The following is a 23,130-nucleotide window of genomic DNA, read 5'->3' on the forward strand; positions in this document are numbered from 1 at the left end:
TTGCGCTCTCTATTTTTAGTAAATACCCCCACTGTGTTGTCAGGTAAAACAGGAAGTTAGGAGCTCATTCACAAATGTCAAGGTATTTTTATGCACTTTCATGCACTTGCAACATTTTTAAAAACCCAATACATATGGAAATGTGCATGTATTATACAGATGTGTAGCATTTTTTTTTTTTTTATTGTGCCCAGACATGCACGTTAAACATTTTCTCGATCCATTACATCAACATAGACACACAGTAGACAAAATAGGAGGGTATTTTTATCCTTTATCCTCAATGCCCCTGCTACAAATTAACAATCACAAATTGAGAGAAAGGCAGAGTGTTCTGCAATTATCCCTATATTTATCTGACTTCTGTTTATAGTAGATCCATTAAGAATAAGAACATATAAAATGTTTTATGCAAAGAGAATGATAGTTTTTTTAAGCCTTTCTACCATTCCTTTGACTCCATCTCCCTATTTTAAACTTTACATCTTGCCTTGATATCTTGGCCATATCTGAAAAATCAAAAGTTCTCATTTAATGTTATCCTATGTGACCATGTACACAGTCTTGTTTATTGCAGTTTTTAGGCAGTTGCGTTTAACAGCGTTTCTTTGAAAGCAAAAATATGGGTCCAAACGCTGAAGTTTCAGACGCCAAACGCGACTAAACGTGGCAGTAATTTTAGAAAGAAATGTTTGGACAGCCGCACTCTGGAAAAACCTTCTCGGTTGCCTTTTATTGATAAAAGTATTCAAACACCACACATCACAGCAAAGACAGGGGCATACAGCTGACGTTTCGCACTACAATCAGTGCTTACTCATAGCTCACGTGGCAGTAACCCGCGTTAGCAGCATTTCGTTTATAGGCGTTTTTCGGTTTTACCCATTTAAAATATATATTGAAACGCTTCTAAACGCAAACGCAGCAAAACGTCGCTAAACGCGGCATGCAAACGCAGCAAAATGGACGTTTTAAATGTGGGTTACTATCTGTCAAGTTAAATACTTCAGGAGCAGTTGTAAAAATGTCCCGTGTACATGAAGCTTAAAATGACTGTTGTTGGAACATATTATTTATTTGGAGCTATACTGCCCTCATGTAACTCAACATCATTAACATTTAGTAAAAAATAAATGTTGCAGTATTTTCACATTAAAATGCAACTTCTGGTAAGTTTTCATTACAGATACAAACTTAAATTCAAAGCAATAAACAGAAAGCTGTTTCATGTGCTGTATCTTTCTTTTTTATACAGATTTATAACTATATTTTCTCTATCTTTAACCTAAACATTATTGCATACTGCACAACAGTATTATCAAAAATAATAAACAACTTCTGTGCTTATATACTGGAAAGCATATATGAGTCTGGTGAAATATAATGCAGACTGCATAAAAAAATAAAATAAATGTGGCTATATTGTTAGTGCTAATTGTTCATTCATTTATTGATACTTTTTAGGCTTTTTATCAGATTAGTATTTTCATATATGAAAATATACATCTTTGTATTAACAGAATTTATCCACGTGTGTCAAACAAGATTTGTCTGTGTTATCCTTAGCAGCCAATCTGCATTTTATTATTTCGGAAAATTATTAAAATTATAAGGCAAATCTGATTGCTAGGAAACACACTAATCTTATACCATAGAAAAGGAAGACAGTCTGTCAAAAACATTGAAAGCTTAGAACCCTTGAACAATTTTGGGGTGTGTCAAGCAACCAAAATATAGCATATGCTTGGCGCTTCACAAAACAGGGCCCTAATTGGATTAAATTTAAGTTTAAATGTACTATAACATAAGGAAATGTAAAAATAGTGGCTTACAAATGCAAAGGGCCCTTTAATTATGCTTACAGTCAGACTGTATTAGCTGCATCTACATTTTTAGCACTATTATTGCCACTTCCATTCCCTGTGTATTATAACAATTCATATTTAGTTGTGTATTTGAAGTGTCTTTTTTTCTTAGATGCTTTTACACATACTTTTATCCTCTTTGCCCACTAGGCCAATGACAAAATACAAAGCTTGATTTGCTCCGGCTTTGCTAGGACTATATAATTTGTGTTACACAACTTTTTCAATATGTCAGAAATATAACCCTTGATAATATTTGGACAGACGTGTAATATAAATGATTCTCTAGAAGCTCACACATAAAAGGCACATCATACTTCAATGCTGCATTGTACATGTTATACACTAAAAATAATGTCAATTTTGAATGTTACCCATTAGTTTGGAATGCTGATTAAAATACTACAATCAGTGACCACCTAAGCTTTTTTCCTCTATCTGACATGCACCATTGTACAAGCCTACATGTACATAGCAGACTCTAATGGTATCACTTTTCTCTTAAGAGAATAATACACTACCAGCTGAAAAACTTCCAACCTCATCTGTTGTCAATTTCTATGCCAAGCATAGCTGCAAAAGTAGGTGGTACCCCAGTAATATCCTGACACTCAATTTAGACAACTTTAGCAGAATCAATTGATTTTAAAATAAAAGACAAAGGACATGTACGCATATGTAACATTTCATTCATATCTAGTCCTGCACTGATCCACTACACCAAAGACTACTGTAATTGATCTACAATCATAAGTACATCTGAAATTTCAGTTGACATATCTTATATTGGCATTGTTTTATATATTTTTTGGACATTTCATATACTGTGCCTTTTAAGTAATTTTACATGTATTGCCTTTCACTTAAGCTTAGCTCAAAATACTTGCCACGCTTTTCACACCTTTGCTCATGTATTTTTTCACACATAATCTCATATCTGATGATTATGTAATAAAATTTGCCAACATTCAAAAATATATTAACCAAATGATCTATTAGTTACAGTAAAACCTAAACCCTTTGCCTATGGCAGTCCTAGTACAAAATGATTTACCATTTTGTTAAAATTACAGATATATTCTGATATTCAAATATATGTGTTTCCTTGATAATTATAACACATTAGCCTGACTATGTTGCCAATGCATAGATCCCTTTAATTGCATTTTATATTTAAAAAAAATAAAATAAAGGAAGAGCTGAATTAACCAAATTCATTTTTACTGCCTAAATTTAAATCATTTGATTCATTCAATTACAGTTCTCAAGTGAAAATTCGCTATAACAGTGAATTGGGGGCACTTTGAATCATCACCGTTTACATGTTTAGCGGCTCTAAAAAGGAAAAAAGAATGATCACAGCTGCACAGCCTTTTTCTACATGACACAAACTCAAGCCGAAGTCCATTGTATTTAGTGAGTTTCAAATCCTAGAGCAATGTCACATTTAGAAGTTTCAAGTGCTCCAGCAACTTTAGTGCTGCTTCTTCCCAGCCACAAAGCAAGCTGCTTCACATGGGTCCAAACCATGAGACATTGACCCACCACTGGAGAAGTGTCCTCCAATCTAAAGGGAAAAAATGGCATTCAAAAGTGGTGTAGCAACAGTAGTCACATCCCTTAAACACTTGTTGCAACTAGGTCCCAGAACGAACAGGAGCATAACCCTACCTTGATCTCCAAAATTTTATTGCTTCTACTCCTTTATTATGTAAATCTGTAATTTGGGATGCTAATATGTCTATGATGATTTTTATAGTTACAATGATTTTAGCATAGTCATTGTTACATTACTGAATATTACTGATTGCATGCACAGTACAGATTAGGAGGCCATAACATAGTAAGATGGGATAAAACAGATACTGTAAAATTGTTAGCAAAAAGATCAGCCAAGACATTTGTGATAGGGGCTAGATGTAAGTAGCGAACAACATAATAATATGTTGCCTTTCAAAAAAAATAGTTACCTTCATACTTAGATTTATCAGTGCATTTAGTCTTGGATAGTGGAGCACACAAGCAACAGCATATGTTCCAATCTATTTAAGTTGTAAGTGGAAAGTAACTATTACTTGAATTACTTAAAATGTGACTAATTCAGACCATATCCCTATTATCTGGCAACCTACAGAATTAAAAGCATATTACCTTAGGCATCATTTCTTCTCATTCTAAAATTAGCAGCATATACTGTATGTTTACCACTATGTAAATATGAAATTGATAAATCTAATGGTCATGAATCTAATAGTCATGCTATGGTTAGCCAAACTAAATTTCTGGAGACAATAAACAGTGCACACAAAGTTTGGTCACATAATGTAGTAATACAATTCTGCATTCATTATGAATACTGCTAAATATTATTTCAGAGAAGTGACAATTTATATTAACATTTATTCTACACAATATACCAAATACATAGCCTTCTTCAAAAAATAGTTACTCGAAAATCTAACAACATACTAGCTATCTTTTTTTAGGCTTAGCTATAGCCTAGCTAAGGTACTCAGTTTAAAAGAAACCCAAAAACCTATTTTTCTTTTATTTTCATGGAAAACAAATGTCCATTTTTAGTATTTCAAGCAAAGGTGAATGTGTAGTCTCTAGTAAAGGGCATATTCCATGGGTGTTCAAAAATGTGTCTGAGCTATGGTTTACTGCTAAGTTAGCCTTTCTTGCTGAAGAAAACTCTTGTGTTGTTTTTGTAAATTATTAGAATGTGAACAACCATGCCCATTGGCTATTATTCTTCCAAGAGTAATTTCACAGCATCTTGTTTCTTCAGGGCCTGGTCCTGCAACATGATGACCTCGGCAGTCTGGTATGGGGTACATTTCTTAAGAATTCTTCATCTGTGAAATCCCAGCAGGACTTTGGCATCCATTTCAGTTATAATTTCATTATACAGTTTATAATTACACTTTTGTAGTTTTGCTACTTCTGCTGAAGAAACAAGTTAATATTGAAGCAGATTGCATCAATTAGCTATGGAGTTATTGATATCCTCGAATAGTTATTATTTTTTTCTATAGTGTTTTTTCTTGGGATGAATGTAAAGCTGGTTATATTACTGGCAGCCGAAAGTCAAAAGGGAAATCAACTGAGCAGGTTACTTGATGCTCCACATGTCTTCTAGAAAAGTGAGATAAAAAACTGGAGTAAACTATTGTTTTGTTTTCTCTCACACACCTAGTAGTAGTCTTCATAGTTTTTGGGGTTCAGGCAGTAAAGTATGGCACCTCCAAATGAAAATATTGTTGCACCCCATGCTAATCCATAGCCCCAGTTGAACTCGTGGTATATCTTTAGAGTGACAGTCTCAATAAACTTGATTGGATACAACACAAGACCACAGACTTGAAGAACAACTGAAAAAAAATAAAAATAAAAAAGCAATTAGATTAAAAAAGCATTTACATTATATATTTGCATAAGCAAAAAAAAAAAAAAAAACCTGACTGCAATATATATATATATTTTTTTAATTTAGCTTAATGTTTTGATGTTCAGGACCCAGCTATACAAATCCCTAAAAGTCATTTATTGCAAAAGTGTTGAAAATAACACTAAAATAATAGACAGTAAAGAAAAGGTAATACTTTACCTACTAATAATGGACATATTTGTTTTTATTTTTCAAATTTGGTCCATCTGAGTCACTCTATGGTTCCTTATATACATATCTGAATTTGTTCTGATGGTGAAATCACATCTTTAGTGAGCCCCACTAAGTGATAATTATATATCAGATTCTGCATTTTCTGTTTACTACATTGATTTTCACTGTAGCAGATATAAAGTTGATTACTAAAGGAAAATGAGCTGTTTACTTTGCATATTCTCTAATTGTGTGCAAGAAAAAAAAAAAGAAACAGTACTTATGCTCATACATGATTGGATGATTTAAGACAGCATAGCCGCACCACCATTCACTAAGCTAAGATAAAATTCTCTTGAAAAGTGAAAATTCCCTTTCAAATTGAAAAACATTTTTGCTTTTAGTAAATCAATTACAAAGCCTCACCTAAAGCCAGTGGATGAATCAACCCACTGATGTCAACCAAAAATGTTATCACAGTTTTGGGGGGTTTAAACTTTAAAAATAGAATAACAAATCAACAATAAACAAATAGTTCCTTATCATCAGCCTTTTTAGGGCCAATAGTGATTCTTTATCCTATTTTATAACCTAAAGGTGATGCTAAGGAACATCATCTTAAAAACAAATATTGTAAACATCAGTAATATCAAATTTTTTTGGGGACTGGTGGTGATGCGAAGGAGCATCTTCTACATAAAATATTGTACACAGCAGTATAGTGTTTTTAAAGGAACAATGAATTTACAACAAAACAACTTTTTTAAGGTAAAATATTACAACTGAAAGCTGTGATTGTAAAAGCATCATCACAGTAACACAGTTCATAAGCCTTTATAGTCTGTATGTTTAAAATCTGTAGGGGAACCAGTTTTAACAAAAGAGACATTTTATGACTTATATCATTTGCACTGTCAATGATTTGTTAAACTCAGCAAGGCAATGTGGATTTAAAAAGATAAGTACTACTGGACAGCCTCCTGTGTTGACACATGTTTTTAATTTAATATGGCATTATAAAAGATCATATCCCTGCTTCTGAGTTTTTTTTCTAAAGGAACTTACTGAAGTAACAGGTATTAAAATAATCTCCCTAGGCCAGTTTTATCACTACACCTACCAATTCTAACTTTGTTAAAGTTCATAAGTATTTGCATGTACATTTCCCTTAGTGACCAGATATAAACCAACATTTTTAAATGTCACAGTATGAGCAGAAGAGGAAGTATGGCATTTATATGATTGAAATTGACTCATTCTTATTTTAACATATAGTTTAAATTATATTTGAAATGACTAGAAGACTTCTATAGGGTAGATTTTGGTGACCACTCACTAAATACTATAAAGATTGGGCACAAAATCATAAAAATCAATTCACACAAGACATGAACATTTTACTTTAGAATGGTACATGGCACAAATGATGTCCACAGTCTCTATAGCACTGTCCCAACTACTAATGGATATCGCACTCAGAAGCAAATCAAATGCAGTTTGCTTTTACTGTAGGTGCTTTTGGGTTGCTTTGACTTGCAATTGAGTTATGCCGATATGCCTTTTAGTCTTCACAAGAAGTTGCTTCATGCTGCTTCTATTCAGGGGCGTACCTAGAGCATTTGGCACCCGGGGCGGATCCTATTTCTGCCACCCCCTCACTGATCATGCCTGTACGCACTTAGCGGCCTCATACCTGTACACACTCAGCCCACCCACACACCTGTACGCACTCAGCCCCCTCACACCTGTACGCACTCAGCCCCCCCCCACACCTGTACGCACTCAGCCCCCTCATACATGTACGCACTCAGCCCCCCTCATACCTGTATGCACTCAGCCCCCCTCATACCTGTACACACTCAGTCCCCTCACACCTGTACGCACTCAGCCTCCCACACCTGTACACACTCAGCCCCCCTCATACCTGTACACACTCAGCTCCCTTCATACCTGTATGCACTCAGCCCCCCTCCTACCTGTATGCACTCAGCCTCTCATACCTGTACGCACTCAGCCCCTCTCATACCGTGTTTCCCTGAAAATAAGCCTGGGTCTTATATTAATTTTGGCAACAAAAGACACAGTAGGGCTTATTTTTGGGGTAGGTCTTACCATGTAATGTGCTGTCTTTTCTCCACCTCTCTCTCCCTGCCTGACAGGAATCCCCAGTGTAAACTGAGATAAAATGCCTGTAAAATCCTATAATCCACTCTATTAGAGTATTATATAATGTACAATGTGTGTGTTTCTGTAATATAATTGTGCCAAATACTTTCGTTATAGCGCCACTGTGCTTCAGTGACCCGCCGGAGCTCTCTTCCCCGCAATTATATTACAGAAACACACACATTGTACATTATACACTACTGTAATAGAGTGAATTATAGGATTTTAAAAGCTTTTAAACTAGGGCTTATTTTTGGGGTAGGGCTTATATTGCAGCCCTCCTGGAAAATAATGCTAGGTCTTATTTTCGGGTGGGTCCTATTTTTGGGGAAACAGGGTACTTGTACACACTCAGCCCCCCCATACCTATACGCACTTAGCCCCCACATACATGTACTCAGCTGCTCTCTCACACCTGTACACACTCAGCTGCCCACCTCACACCTGTACAGTTCATTAACAGAGTAGCTGACGTGCACAAACGAGTGCCAGCCCAGCACAGCTACAGAGCAGAGAGCACCTCTTGTACCTGCACCTGCTTTGTCCCGGCTCTGGTAGATGGTCTGACACCCCCCCCAATGTGTGGCACCCGGGGCAGACTGCCCCCTCCCCCCGTAGCTACACCACTGCTTCTATATTGTACTAAGCTACTTCTAAGCTGTGGGGAGCTGCTTTGAGTTGCTTCTTCATCAAACTTATGAAGAAAAGTAGATCAGATGCAAACCTAAGCCTAAATACAAGTGCTCTAGCTTGTAACGAGTTGATAATCAAGACAAACAGTTACTGGAGAATGATTGTTTTAATGTGAAAAAACTGTTGTTTTATGTGCCCTATACTACTCATACCTTTAGGCCTCATACACACGACCGAACATGTCTGCTGAAACTGGTCCGCTGACCAGTTTCAGCAGACATGTTTGGTCGTGTGTACAGCCGACTGGACCGGATTCCCGGCCGAGCAGACTTTTCCCAGCGGACAAATGTTTCTTAGCATGCTAAGAAACATGTCCGCTGGAAGCCTGTCCGTCGGACGTGTTCGGTCGTCTGTACAGGCTGGAAGCCTGTCCGCGGACCGTTTTCATCGGACAGATCCGCTGGTGTATACGGGGCCTAAGTGTATCATTTAAAAAAATGTGCTAAAAAAGGAATAAAAAAAAATACATTTCACATATTTCAGGACACTACAATGTGCAAAAATTGAATTCCTAAAGGCCTGTCCGGTCCCAAAATGCATGGCTCCTTATTTAATTATCCTACTCAGACCCAGAGAAGTGCCCCTAGTAATTATCTAACTAGATCTTCCTAATGCCATGTTATTGACTCTAGTAATGTTTTTTGAAATTGTTGGAATTGGATTGTCTTAGTACTGTTTTCCTGTTATGATAACAGTCAATTTTCTACAATAAACTTGTATGGGCTGTATAGCCTTGATACAGTGTATGCTTTTAGCTAACAATAAGTTCAGAATTTTTTAATTATTTCTGTAAACATTCCATTTAATTCTAAAGATCTATCTAGCTGAAATAAGAGAAAACAATTCATGAAAGAAACACAACAGCCCTGTCCTTGTCCAGCTGAGCAGATTTTTTTTTTAAATGTAAATAATGGAGATTTATCTTGACTTGTGACAGCCATGGGGCTATGATTTCTTCCAAACAACAATTTTTTTTTCAGTTCCACAATGACTTTACACGTGCTTCTGACAAAATCTGTTACAATTTTTAAATCATACATCTATCAATGGGGATATTTTTTATTGCCACTTCCAGCATCAAATATTTTTTTTAGATGAATACAAGATCAAAGCGCATATAGCGTATGTTACACTACAATTGTCAGCTGTATAGCTTGTTTAAGCAGTCATAAAGATGATATTCAGCCATGTAAATATAAGCAGGTACTGGCAAAGAACATGCAGGCTGAGCTTCTTACAGTCTTTATAGTGAAAGTTTTCCAACACAAACTACAGTAGACAGTAGAGCACCATCTATGTGCTTTTGTAAGTCTTCACAGTAAACTAGAGCTTTCTCAGCATGAACTACCTGATCAGACTCTGAAACGACCATATACAGTTTAGAGTCACAGCAGCTCTGTAAGTACCAACAGTTTGTAATGTAAACCCAGATGGAATATACTGTGTGTATATATATATATATATATATATATATATATATCAAAGTGTATATATATATATATATATATATATCAAAGTTTCCGATCACTGCCATTACTAGTAAAAAATAAAAGAAATGCCATAAATATATCCCCTATTTTGTAGACGCTATAACTTTTGCACAAACCAATCAATATACGCTTATTGTGATTTTTATTACCAAAAATATGTAGAAGAATACATATCGACCTAAACTAAGGAAACATTTAAAAAAAAAAAAAATGGGGGTATTTATTATAGCAAAAAGTACAAACTATTGTGTTTTTTTTTTTTTTAATTGTCCCTATTTTTTGTGTATAGTGCAAAAAATAAAAACCGCAAAGGTGATCAAATACCACCAAAAGAAAGCTCTATTTGTGGGGTAAAAAAAGGAAGTCAAATTTGTTTGGGTACAACTTCACACGACTGCACAATTGTCAGTTAAAGTGACGCAGTGCCATATCACAAAAAATGGCCTGGTCATTGAGCAGCCAAATCTTCAGGGGCTGAAGTGGTTAAAGTCCACTTTAGCATAATGCAGCTTTAAAAGCCTACACTCCTCCCCTGTGCCACAAAAAATATTCTTTGAGAAGATTATCCCTGAAGTATACATTCAGGAGGAAAAATGGTAATTACAACACATTTGGTTTTCAGAAACAATACACAAACTTCTATTAAAATGCAAAAGCAGTTTATATGAGTATAACTGATATTTTATAGGAGAGAGAAGTAGGCCTACAAGACGATCAATTTAGTGTATTGTCTTCTTGACATAACGCAGTTTCTCCAAATTTCCTTTAGGAACAGCACAAAACATTGAACTACAGACGTGGTATGAATATCAAACATCTCAAGCATGTTATTAGATAAAGGGTAATGCTGGTAATCATTGCACAAAATATATCTGGTTTATTATTAAGCTAGGTGTTTATTCAAAATTTAACTAAATGCCTACATTAAATACAGATATTTACCATCTAACATACATAAGTGCAAATATCTGTTTTTTCTGTGGTGCTGTTTGGCATTTTAATATTGTGATGAATGGGGCCGGAAACATCAGATAATCATGCAATGTTAAACTTACAGTGATAAATTTAAAAATGTCTTTATTATATTTTTTTAAATGATACTAAAGTCTATATTTTTTATTTAAATATAACAAAAATGTTATACTTACCTGCTCTGTGCATTGGTTTTGCACAGGTCAACCAAGATCCTCCACTTCTCAGGTCCCTCACTGGTGCTCTTAAACCCTCCTTCCTGTCAGGTGCCCCCACAGCAAGCAGCTTGCTATGGGGGCACTCGAGCCGAGCCGCTGCCCTATGTGTCCATTTAGACACAGAGCAGTGGCTAGCCCTGCACCTTTCTCTCCTCATTGGTCCATTGGCAAATTTATTTATCAGTTTAGGCAGATACAATATATAGTCTACATATTTAAGGTAAAAAAAAAATATTGCAATAAGCGTATATTGATTGGTTTGCAAACCATGGGATAGATTTAGGGACTTTTATTTATTTTTATTGTTTTTACTAGTAATGGCTGTTTAGACATTAATAGCTGTTTGTTGAGTTATTTTGAGGGGACAGCAAATGTACACTGTTATACAAGCTGCACATTCACTACTTTACATTGTAGCAAAGTGTCATTTATTCAGTGTTGTCACATAAAGAATAAGAATAGAAAAAGATATAATAACATATTTACAAAAATGTGAGGGGGTGTACTCACTTTTGTGAGATACTGTATTTTTCGTAAATAAATCCCAATAAGCGTATATTGATTGGTTTGCGCAAAAGTTATAGCATCTACAAACTATGGGATATTATTTTTTTTAACTAGTAATGGCAGCAATCAGCGACTTATCGCAGGACTGCAATATTATGGTGGACAGTCGGACACTAACTGACACTTTTGTGGACCAGTGACACTAATACAGTGATCAGTGCTAAAAATATGCACTGTCACTGTACTAATGACACAGGCTTGGAAGGGGTTACCATCAGGGACATGTGTGCCTAGCCAGTTTTTTTTTACAATGTGGGAGGTGCTTTTACTAGAGGAAGGCATGGATCCATGACTCTGCTTTGCAGGATCACAGGATCAATGCCTTCCCTACTGACAGAACGGCGATCTCTTTTTTTTTTTTTGGGGAGGGATGGGGGAGGCGGACGCCCGCGCTCGCCCCCAGAACGGCGATCTCCCTTGTTTACATAGGCCTTTCTGCCTCTGTGCTGGATGATCGTGGGTGCCCGCGGCACCTGCAGATCAGCTCCCGCTGTGTATAATAACAGCAGGAGTGGGCCGCCGGCGGTGCTCATGCGCGTCCCCATCCTGGAAGTGTCAGATTACATAATAGGTACGTGATCCATCGCAGCAGTGCCACCTTGCCACCGTATATTTAAGTTATACAGTCGTCTAAGTGGTTAGGGTTGGGAATCGTCACTCAATACATTAAAGCGGATTTCCACCCTAAAGTGGAACTTCCGCTCATCTGATTCCTCCCCCCCTCCGGTGCCATAATTGGCACCTTTTAGGGGGGCAGGATACCTGTCTGTGACAAGTATCCTTTTCCACTTCCAGGAGTCCAGGCCATGGCCCATGAAGTCACCGCAGGGCTCCCTCCTCCTCCCCCAGCCGCCAGGCAAATAGGAGAGAGGAGCGGGGCCTCGCGCATGCGCAGTAGGGTTCCCGGGGTGAAGCCGAAAGGCTACACTGTCGGGTTCCCTAACCTGCAATGTTGGCGGCAGCACCCGACAGCTGTTAGAAACATCAGCTGTGGTGCCGACATCGAGGGACTCCAGGACAGGTAAGTGTCCATTTATTAAAAGCCAGCAGCTGTAGTATGATGGCTTTCAATTATTTTTTGGCCGAAACACCCCTTTAAGTGAAGATTTACTTTAGTTATCCAACGTTAAAAGAAAATTCCTGTTAATTTATTTATTTCATCTGCACATCACAAGGGCATTCAAAGTAAACACAGTCTAAAAAAAAAGTACTTTAATCACCTAAAGCAGAGGTCCACCCAAATTTTTTTTTTTTTTGAAAGCCAGCAGCTACAAATACTGCAGCTGCTGACTTTTAAAAAATGGACGCTTACAGCGCACCCGCAATGTCGCAGTCGAGGAATTGCTCGTCTCCCGGCTGCCCCCGCCGCCCTCCTCACTGGCCCCCGCTGTCTCCTGGGACCAGTGTGTTTTCCAGAAGACAGCGGGGGATAACATGTAGGGGCGTGACTCCCGCGGAAGTCTATTCCCGGAAGTGGGTGCAAATACCTGTAATACACAGGTATCTGCACCCCCTCCCCCCTTAAAGCGGAGGTTCACCCAAAAATCCACTTTTTGACATTAGCTATAGCATACTGCTAACATCTGCAGTATGCTGTTTTTTTTTTTTTTTTACTTGTACTTATCGTTATATGAGCCCTTGTTTTCCGGCTCCGAGCGGGGAATCCTGCGGGGAATGGGCGTTTCTAAGCGAAGAGGAGTTGATTTACGGCTGCTAAGGCGCGTCTTGGTCTCTGTTTAATCTTCAACTGCCATGATGCTGCACATGTGATCAGTTATGACACCAGCTATTGGATGGTTTGACAGTTTGGTTGAGAGCACAACCAATGTGACAGTTAGCATTCCCGGCATGCCAGGAATGTAACTGCTTTTTCAAACTGTTAAATTGATGGGTTTACTTCTGCTTTAAGGATGCTGGAAAGTTCATTTTGAGGGTGAACCTCCGCTTTAAGAGGTGCCAAATGTGATACTGGAGGGGGGAAGATTCTGAAAAGCGGAGGTTCACTTTTTGTGTGGACCTCCGCTTTAAGGACGAGCCTCTTTCTGAGATTTGTTGTTTACGAGTTAAAAACATTTTTTTTTGTTAGAAAATTACGTAGAACCCCCAAACATTATAATTTCCTTTCTAACACCCTAGAGAATAAAATGGTGGTCGTTGCAATACTTTATGTCACTCTGTATTTGCGCAGCAGTCTTACAAGCGCACTTTTTTTTTTAAAAAGACAACCTTAAAGTTAGCCCAATTTTTTTATATAGTGTGAAAGATAATGTTGTGTCAAGCAAATTGATACCCAACATGTCACGCTTCAAAATTGCGCCCGCTCGAGGAATGGCAACAAACTTTTACCCTTAAACATCTCCATAGGCATCGTTTAAAAAATTCTACAGGTTGCATGTTTTCAGTTACAGAGGAGATCTAGGGCTAGAATTATTGCTCTCGCTCTACCGATCGCAGTGGAACCACACATGTGTGATTTGAACATTGTTTTCATATGCGGGCGTAACTTCATCTTTCACAATATAAAAAAATTGTGCTAACTTTACTCTTGTCTTTATTTTTTATTCAAAAAAGTGTATTTTTTCCAAAAAAGTACACTTGTAACACCGCTGCGCAAATATGGTGTGACAGAAAGTATTGCAACAACCGCCATTTTATTTTCTAGGGTGTTAGAAGTAATATATATATATATATATATATATATATATATATATATATATATAATGTTTGAGGGTTCTAAGTAATTTTCTAGCAAAAGAAATGATTTTAACTTGAAAACAACAAACTTGAAAAATAGGCCCGGTCTTAAAGTGGTTAAAAAGTTTTTCAGCTTGTCTAGATTGTGCAGTATTGTGTAGATCTCTGAAAGCTGATGGCAGAGAGAACCATGCAACTATAACATGATCAGTGAGCTACCGCCATAGCAACCCACGCAGGAGCTATGGGCCCGCAGCCGAGTGAAGCTCGGTGAGTCGGCGGGCAAGTGAGCAGGCGGCGGGTGAGCCGCCGAGCTGCCTTTCCGCTTGGCGCTCGCACAGTCACACTGTGTGGCAAGTGACGTGGCAAGTGGACAATCCGCAACTTGTGACGTGGCTAGTGGACAATTTGCAATGTGTGCCAGGTGACGTGGCAAGTGACAATCCGCAACGTGTGGCAAGTGACAATCCGCAACTGTCCCCTCTCTGGGATCTGTAAGAAGCGAGCCATCGGCGATGTTCGGTGGCTTGGTTCACAGTGCAGAGACGGAGGGGGACAGATACAGATACAGCATCGGTCTGATGCTCCATCCACATAGGTCAGTATAAATCGAAAAGTAAAAAACAAAAACAAACAAACTTCTCTTTTAAATACTTTTGAGTCACAGAATTTGAGTAAGTAAAGGGATTTTGTCAAAATTCTTTATCCCCATACCTAATTCAGGCCCATGGCTCAACCAGCAAGGCAACTACCATTCCTAAAAGCTGAGTTCAGCAATGGCAGCTTCCATAATCTCTCAGGCCTCGTACACACGACCGAGTTTCTCGGCAAAAACCAGCAAGAAACTTACTGGGAAATATTTTTTTGCAGAGGAAACCAGTCGTGTGTACATTTTTGTCGAGGAAACTGTCGAGAAACTCGACGAGCCAAAAAGAGAGCAAGTTCTCTATTTCCTCGACGGGAATGGAGAAACTTGCCTTGTCGAGATTCTCGACAGCCTAACAAGGAACTCGACAAGGAAAACAATGTGTTTCGCCCGTCGAGTTCCTCGGTCGTGTGTACGAGGCTTCATAACAGTTTCTTTAACCACTTCCCATAGGCAGCATATATACAGCCTCAGACTGAAGTGGTTACACCAGGATCATGGCTGCAGATCCTGCTATTGTTTTTTTTGTCAGGTAAAATTGAACCACTATACAGCCACTTATTCAGGTAACTTATTCTTCCGCTGACTTTACCAGGCTCTCCCATCCCATCAGGGAGCCCGGTATCGATGTGACTGGACAGGTCACATTCCCTAGAAAGAGTGGAAGGAACAGAAGTTCTTACCCTTGTTCTTTGGTGTCAGAAAATGGAAGCGACAAAGATTTGTTTATTTAGAAGCCATTGTACAGCATCTAATCAAACCGATCTCCAATTTGATCAAACACTTTGGAAGCCAAAGGAGAGATCTGGGGTCGATTCGACCAAAAAGGAGACCATTTTTTGCCTACCTCCCCAGTATATCCTAAATCACAAAACATTATACCTGGAGTTGAGCTTTAAGCGTTTCTATTTTTCCTGTAAATTTTTTTTTTTACAGTATATTTAAAGGCACAAACCAATAGGTTCCAGGTCTACTGGCTAAATAACTTCTAACTGCTTTAACAGTGATTATTTGGACACACTGTGTGATATCCTTTTTTATTTTATTTTACGAACTGAGCAGACTTTGATTGGACAATGAAGCTGTACTGTTATCCCGCTGCAGTTACAACTATTTCAACTATGATATGCAGGGTGAAGGGGTGGAGGCACAGAGGTGCACTTTTTTCTGTTTCAAACCCAATCAGCAACATGTGGAAACAAACGAAGAGCCAATAATATTTTCAGTTTATGGGCTTCTCTTTAACCACTTCAGACCCGGACCATTTTGGTGGTCAAAGATCAGGCCACTTTTTGCGATTCGGCACTGCGTCGCTTTAACTGACAATTGCCGTACGACCTCGCTCCCAAACAAAATTGGGTCCTTTTTTTCCCACAAATAGAGCTTTCTTTTGGTGGTATTTGATCACCTCTGCGATTTGATTTTTTTGCGCTATAAACAAAAAAAGAGCGAGAATTTTGAAAAAAATGCAATATTTTTTACTTTTTACTACGATAAATATCCCCAAAAAATCTATACAATTTTGTTTTCCACAGTTTAGGCTGATACGTATTCGTCTACATATTTTTGGTAAAAAAAATCGCAATAAGCGTTTATTGACTGGTCTGCGCAAAAGTTATAGCTTCTAGAAATATGGGACCGTTTTATGGCATTTTTATTAATATTTTTTTTTACTAGTTATGGCAGCGATCAGCAATTTTTATCGTGACTGCGACATTATGGCGGACACATCGGACACTTTTGATACCATTTTGGGACCATTGTAATTTTTACAGCGATCAGTGCTATAAAAATGCACTGATTACTGTAAAAATGACACTGGCAGTGAAGGGGTTAACCACTAAGTTGCGCTGCAGGGGTTAAGTGTTCCCTAGGGAGTAATTCTTACTGTATGGGGCGTGGCTACATGTGACACGTTACTGATGACCGTTCCTGATCATGGGGAACGGTCATCAGTGACAGTGTCACTAGGCAGAATAGGGGAATACCTTGTTTACAAAGGCATTCCCCATGTTCTGCCCTTGCCGACCGCAATCGTGGGCCTCCTGGGAACATTGAATTCCCAGTACTCGCGAGGTACCTGTACGCCAATCTGCCTGCCTGTGCCATGTTATCGACATACATAGTCGTGCGGCGGCCGGCAAGTGGTTAAATAGGCATCATTTATAATTAAAATAAAGGGCCAGATCCACAAAGAAGTTACGCTGTCGTATCTATTGATACGCTGAGTAACTTCTAGTTTGCTCCAGCGTATCTTTGTTTTGTATCCACAAAACCAGATACACCTGAAGCTGGGCTTGATCCGACTGGTGTACGTCTTAGTACGACGTCAGATCTAAGGTGCATATTTACGCTGGCCGCTAGGTGGCGTTTCCGTCGATTTCCGCGTTGAGTATGCAAATTAGCTAGATACGGCGAGCCACGAACGTACGTCCGGCCGGCGTATTTTTTTACGTCGTTTCCGTAAGGCTTTTTTTGGCGTATAGTTACCCCTGCTATATGAGGCGTATCCTATGTTTAGTATGGACGTCGTTCCCGTGTCGAATTTTGAAAATTTTACGTTGTTTGCGTAAGTCGTTCGCAAATAGGGCTTTGCGTAGAATGACGTTCATGTCGTAAGCATTGGCTTGTTGCGGGTTAATTTCGAGCATGCGCACTGGGATACCCCCATGGACGGCGCATGCGCCGCTCAGAAAATATTTAATTTACGTCCGGTCAAGACGTATTACCATAAAACACGCCCCCATCTCATCCAGTTGAATTGCGCGCCCTTATGCCGACACAGTTACACTACGCCGCCGTAACTTACGGCGCAAATTCTTTGAGAATACGGGAAATACGCTGTAAGTTACGGCGGCGTAGTGTATCTGAGATGCACTACGCCGGCCGTAAAGAAGCACCGCGCTTCGTGGATCTGGCCCAAAGTCAGTACATTTTCTCTCTGCTTCCTGTCCTGACCTGGGATTTGACAGCCTGTTTATTACACATTAAATTGGGATGAGCCAACATTGGAATCTCAAGAAGTTGAGGTTTTGTCTTTGGTTTTAAAGATCCCATATACAGGACTGGCACTTTCAGGTCAATTAACTTTTGGACATTGGATGATTTCATATGTGTATGTTCTATTTCCAACGTATTTCTGCCTGTGATTAGCAATGTATCTTTCATTCTACAGAAGGCTGTACCATTTTGAATGAAGTGGGAATTATCCAGATGGGATAGACCATATACACTAACAAGATTGTATGCTGTACAAATTGTGCATCATTGGCTCCTGAAGTGGACATAGGTGTATGTTTATCAATCAGATCCTGATGATCACGGCTGATCTCTCAGGTGTGCCAGATTATGAAGCTGAGCTGAGGAGTGGAGAACATGTTTTTCACATGAAAATAGCCACAGAAACAACGTGGCTCTTTTTGCGTGAAACGCGTCAACTAAATACTTCTTGCAAGTTTGTCTGGTGTGAAAATAAAGTAAAAATCTTTATCAGCACCTTTTGGATTCCAGTGAGCAATCAATTTATTTCTACCTTTCTCCAGCTCAGAGGTGGAGAATCTGGGTGAGATGCTACTGTGATGTGAGAAAAGAGGCTTCTTTCTTCCTAATGTCAGCAACAGCAAGCTTAAAGATTGATATAAATAATAACTATATATGTTTATGTATGTATGTATGCATGTATGTGTGTGTTTTACATATTTATAGTAGATATACAGTATATGTGTATGGTAAGATTGGGGTGATCAGACTCCAGGTGCGTTTTTAGTGAGTACGCCAGTCCAGAACTGAGTTTTTAAGGGCCTGGTAAAGGGCCACAAAAAGTTCACGAATACATCAGTAGCCCTCGCAGGGGGTTCCACCATTACTGTATCTTGCATACTGAACAGTTTAGCCTCCTGGCTTTCATTCTTGCCATCCGGCTGTTTCAGGCCTGTAGCCTAGGCCTAAGTTATGTTCCTCAGAACAAACAGAGTTTCCTAGAGATAAGCTCACTCCTCACTTACTCCTTGCCATTGCCTTGCTGCTCAATCACCAATGACATCTGCCTCCTGCAGACATGCATACTCTAGCTGCACCCATGCAGCGTCTCTGACTCCTCTCAGAGAGATGGGAGTCCACCTGACTCCCAGGAACAGACTTCCTGTCTGTGGGGAAGGGGCTCTGAGCCATAGTAGGTCAGAACTAAATAGCCGAAGACACAGCTGTGCAATTAATGTGTCTTTCTCTCCAAAATATGGCGTAAACCAGCAACTTTTCACGTAGGACAGAGTCCCACCACCACAGTATATATATATATATATATATATATATATATATATATATATATACACACACAATACAAACACACACATAATATAGTTATAATGTATTTTCTTTTAGGACCCATTCACATCTGAGCAATGCAGAATGTTTGTCAGAATTGCGCAATTCTTGCCATGATTCCAAATTCCAAATTGTGTCAAATTACGCAATGCTCTTTTAGGTGCCATTCATTGTTAATGGCACCTCAAATGCAGTTAGCAGACATGCATTTTGCCACACATTTGACAAATACACTACCAACTTGTCAAAATGCGCATTGAAAGGCTTTTTGGGCCTTTTTGTGCGCATTTTGGTAAAGTTTTTGATGCACGTTTTGCTGATTTTTTCAAAACACATTTCTGGTTGTTTTATTAAAACGCATTTTATTTGCATTTTGGTGCATGTATTTTGACTTATTTTTTACCTGCATTTTTGTGTGCATTCTGGAAGCACATGCAAAATACATGATATGCCTGCCGTGCCCTTAATTGCTAAGTGTTTACCCAAAAGTGCCTAGAAAATGTGCTGTTTGTGAAAATACGCATAAAAAGCAAATCAAAATGCACGTTAAAGTGCTAAAAAAGCACCAAAATGTGGGTTACAAACCACACCAAAATGCGTGTTAAAATAGCCTGTGCCAAAATGTGCGCTAAAGGGCCAAAAATACACATTTAAAGAATGTGCCAAAATGTGTGTAAAAAAAACTGTGAGTTAAAAAAGTGCCAGTGCTTATTATTTTCATGTAATTACACAGCCTTTTTAATCACTTCAGCCCTGGAGGATTTGGCTGCCAATTGACCGGGCCACAATTCAGCACTGCATTGCTTTAACTGACAATTGCACGGTCGCGCGACGTGGCTCCCAAACACAATTGATGTCCTTTTTTTGCCACAAATAGAGCTTTCTTTTGGTGGTATTTGATCACCTCTGCGGTTTTTATTTTTTGCGCTATAAACAAAAATAGAACTACAATTTTGAAAAAAAAGCAATATTTTGTACTTTTTGCTATAATAAAAATCCCCAATTTTTTTTAAAAGCAAATGTTTTCTCAGTTTAGGCCAATACGTATTCTTCTACATATTTTTAGAAAAAAATCGCAACAAGCGTGTATTGCTTGGTTTGCGCAAAAGTTATAGCGTCTACAAAATAGGGGGTAGTTTTATGGCATTTTTATTATTATAATTTTTTTTTACTAGTTATGGCAGCGATCTGTGATTTTTATTGTGACGGATACATTGGACACTTTTGATGCTATTTTGGGACCATTCACATTTATACAGTGATCAGTGCTATAAAAATGCACTGATTACTGTATAAATGTGACTGGCAGGGAAGGGGTTAATCAATATGGGGAGGGGAAGGGGTTAAGTGTGCACTAGGGAGTGATTCTAACTGCGTGGGGACGTGGCTTACTGTGACACGTCACTGATCGCTGCTTCTGATGAGAGGGAGCAGACGATCAGTGTTGTGTCACTAGGCAGAACAGGGAGATGCCTTTTTTACAATTTTAGGATGGTATACCGTATTTATCAGTGTATAACACGCACCTTTTTCCCCTTAAAATCAGGGAAAAATCTTGGGTGCATGTTATACGCCGATCCCCACTGTCTCTGAGCGCCGCCGACATAGACCGAGCTGAGCCGAGTGTACTGTGTACTCGGCTAGGCTCGGCAACGCTCGGCTCCGATCGCAGTCACGCGGTGTTCTGCCTCCTAGCCTTTATGTCCCGCCATTGGACTGCTGTGGTGTCCGTCATACGAGCCGGGCCAAGGGTCGGGACTGGGCAGGACTGCAAGAGGAGCCGAGATGAGCCGAAAACACAGGAAATCCAGCTCTGTATAGCTCGGCTGAGGAGCTAAGTTTAAAAATACATAATGCTGCAATTTTGGGCAAGATGCAGATGGACACTTATAAGGCTGGATGGACTCTGTGCAAGGCTGCAGATGGATGCTGGACAAGGCTGCTGATGGATGCTGGGAAAGACAGCAGATGGACACTGATAAGGCTGCATTGATGGGCATTTAAAATGTACGTTTTTTTTCCTTAAACTTCCCTCCTAAACATTTTTTCCTTAAACTTCCCTTCTAAGCTTGGGGTGCGTGTTATACGCAGGTGCGTGTTATACGCTGATAAATACGGTACTTAAAACAAAAATAGTACTTTTTTTTTTTTATCTAAGGCTGCATAGAATGACTATACTTTCCTTGATGTTACTGCTCATGAAAGTTTTAGTTATTAGATATGCTAGATAGACCAATTAAGCAAAATGAAGATTTGAAAGCTTGATTGCCAAGTAAATAATTAATGCTGTTTATAGATTGATCCACTATCTGTGTGCACCTGCAGAGACTTATATCAAAAGAAACTAATCAAAAGTACATACGACTATTACTTGCCTGCTCAAGGAATAATTGAAGATGTTTTACCACCCACTGACTTGCAAAAAGGAAAGAATAATGAGTATTACCTATATTCTGTCACATTGCAAATCACATAGATCTTTGTTATAAAAGTATTATCTGGACTGCATTTGAGAATAACACAATTACAATGATCATTCTGAAATAAGGCCTAAAAAAAGATTTTAACAGGAGAAATATGAAGTCACAAATGTACAATATTGTATTTGTTCATTTGGATAATTTAAACACTGAACATGTCCAAGATCAAGAATGACAGCTTTGACATTCTCATTGTTGGTAGCTTCAGCATATAAAAGAATACTTAGATAAATTGCCTTCCTATACATGGGTAGAAAAGTGATTTATCGGATAATTTTACAATATCTGTAGAACCAATTACTAAAGTAACAACTTGCATCTTCATTTGATCATATTTGACAAGTAATGTTCAGCAGTAGTGATGAGCCGAACACCCCCCGATTAAGTTCGCACCAGAACATGCGAACAGACAAAACATTTGTGTGAACACTGTTAAAGTTTATGGGACACGAACCTTAAGATTCAAACGCGCTAATTTTAACCACTTAAGCCCCGGACCATATTGCTGCCTAAAGACCCAAGGGGTTTTTACAGTTCGGGACTGCGTCGCTTTAACAGACAATTGCGCGGTCGTGCGACGTGGCTCCCAAACAAAATTGGCGTCCTTTTTTCCCCACAAATAGAGCTTTCTTTTGGTGGTATTTGATCACCTCTGCGGTTTTAATTTTTTGCGCTATAAACAAAAATAGAGCGACAATTTTGAAAAAAATGCAATATTTTTAACTTTTTGCTGTAATAAATATCCCCCAAAAACATATATAAATTTTTTTTTTCCTCAGTTTAGGCCGATACGTATTCTTCTACCTATTTTTGGTATAAAAAAAACCGCAATAATCGTTTATCGGTTGGTTTGCGCAAAATTTATAGCGTTTACAAAATTGGGGATAGTTTTTTTGCATTTTTATTTTTTTTATTTTTTTTTACTACTAATGGCGGCGATCAGCGATTTTTTTCGTTACTGCGACATTATGGCGGACACTTCGGACAAGTTTGACAAATTTTTGGGACAATTGTCATTTTCACAGCAAAAAATGCATTTAAATTGCATTCTTTATTGTGAAAATGACAGTTGCAGTTTGGGAGTTAAACACAGGGGGCGCTGTAGGATTTAGGGATCACTGTGTGTGTGTTTACTAGTGTAGGGGGGTGTGGCTGTAGGATTGACAACATCGATCGAGTCTTCCCTATATAAGGGATCACTCGATCGATGCGCCGCCACAGTGAAGCACGGGGAAGCCGTGTTTACACACGGCTCTCCCCGTTCTTCAGCTCCGGGGAGCGATCGCGACGGAGCGGCTAAAAACAAATAGCCGCGCCGTCATCCCGGATCGCTCCCCGAGCGGACCCGACCTCCGCATGTACCGGGGGGGGTCCCGATTGGACCCCCCACCCACGTCTAGCAGAGGACGTAC

The 23,130-nt window shown here is 38.9% G+C and overlaps 1 protein-coding gene across 1 annotated transcript in view; it reads right to left on the minus strand.

The window, feature by feature from the left end:
• Positions 1 to 1,054: 1,054 nt before the first annotated feature.
• TMEM47 (transmembrane protein 47) overlaps positions 1,055 to 23,130 on the minus strand; it is a 140,103-nt gene continuing 118,027 nt past the window's right edge. The window contains exons 3-4 of the mRNA XM_040336502.1: positions 5,061 to 5,239; positions 1,055 to 3,432 (exon numbers count right to left, since the gene is read on the minus strand). Of these exons, the coding sequence (XP_040192436.1) occupies positions 5,061 to 5,239 (179 nt within the window). The 3' untranslated portion in view covers positions 1,055 to 3,432. The remainder of the gene's footprint in view (positions 3,433 to 5,060; positions 5,240 to 23,130) is intronic.

The sequence above is a fragment of the Rana temporaria genome, chromosome 2, assembly GCF_905171775.1.
Source record: "Rana temporaria chromosome 2, aRanTem1.1, whole genome shotgun sequence".
NCBI lineage: Eukaryota > Metazoa > Chordata > Amphibia > Anura > Ranidae > Rana > Rana temporaria.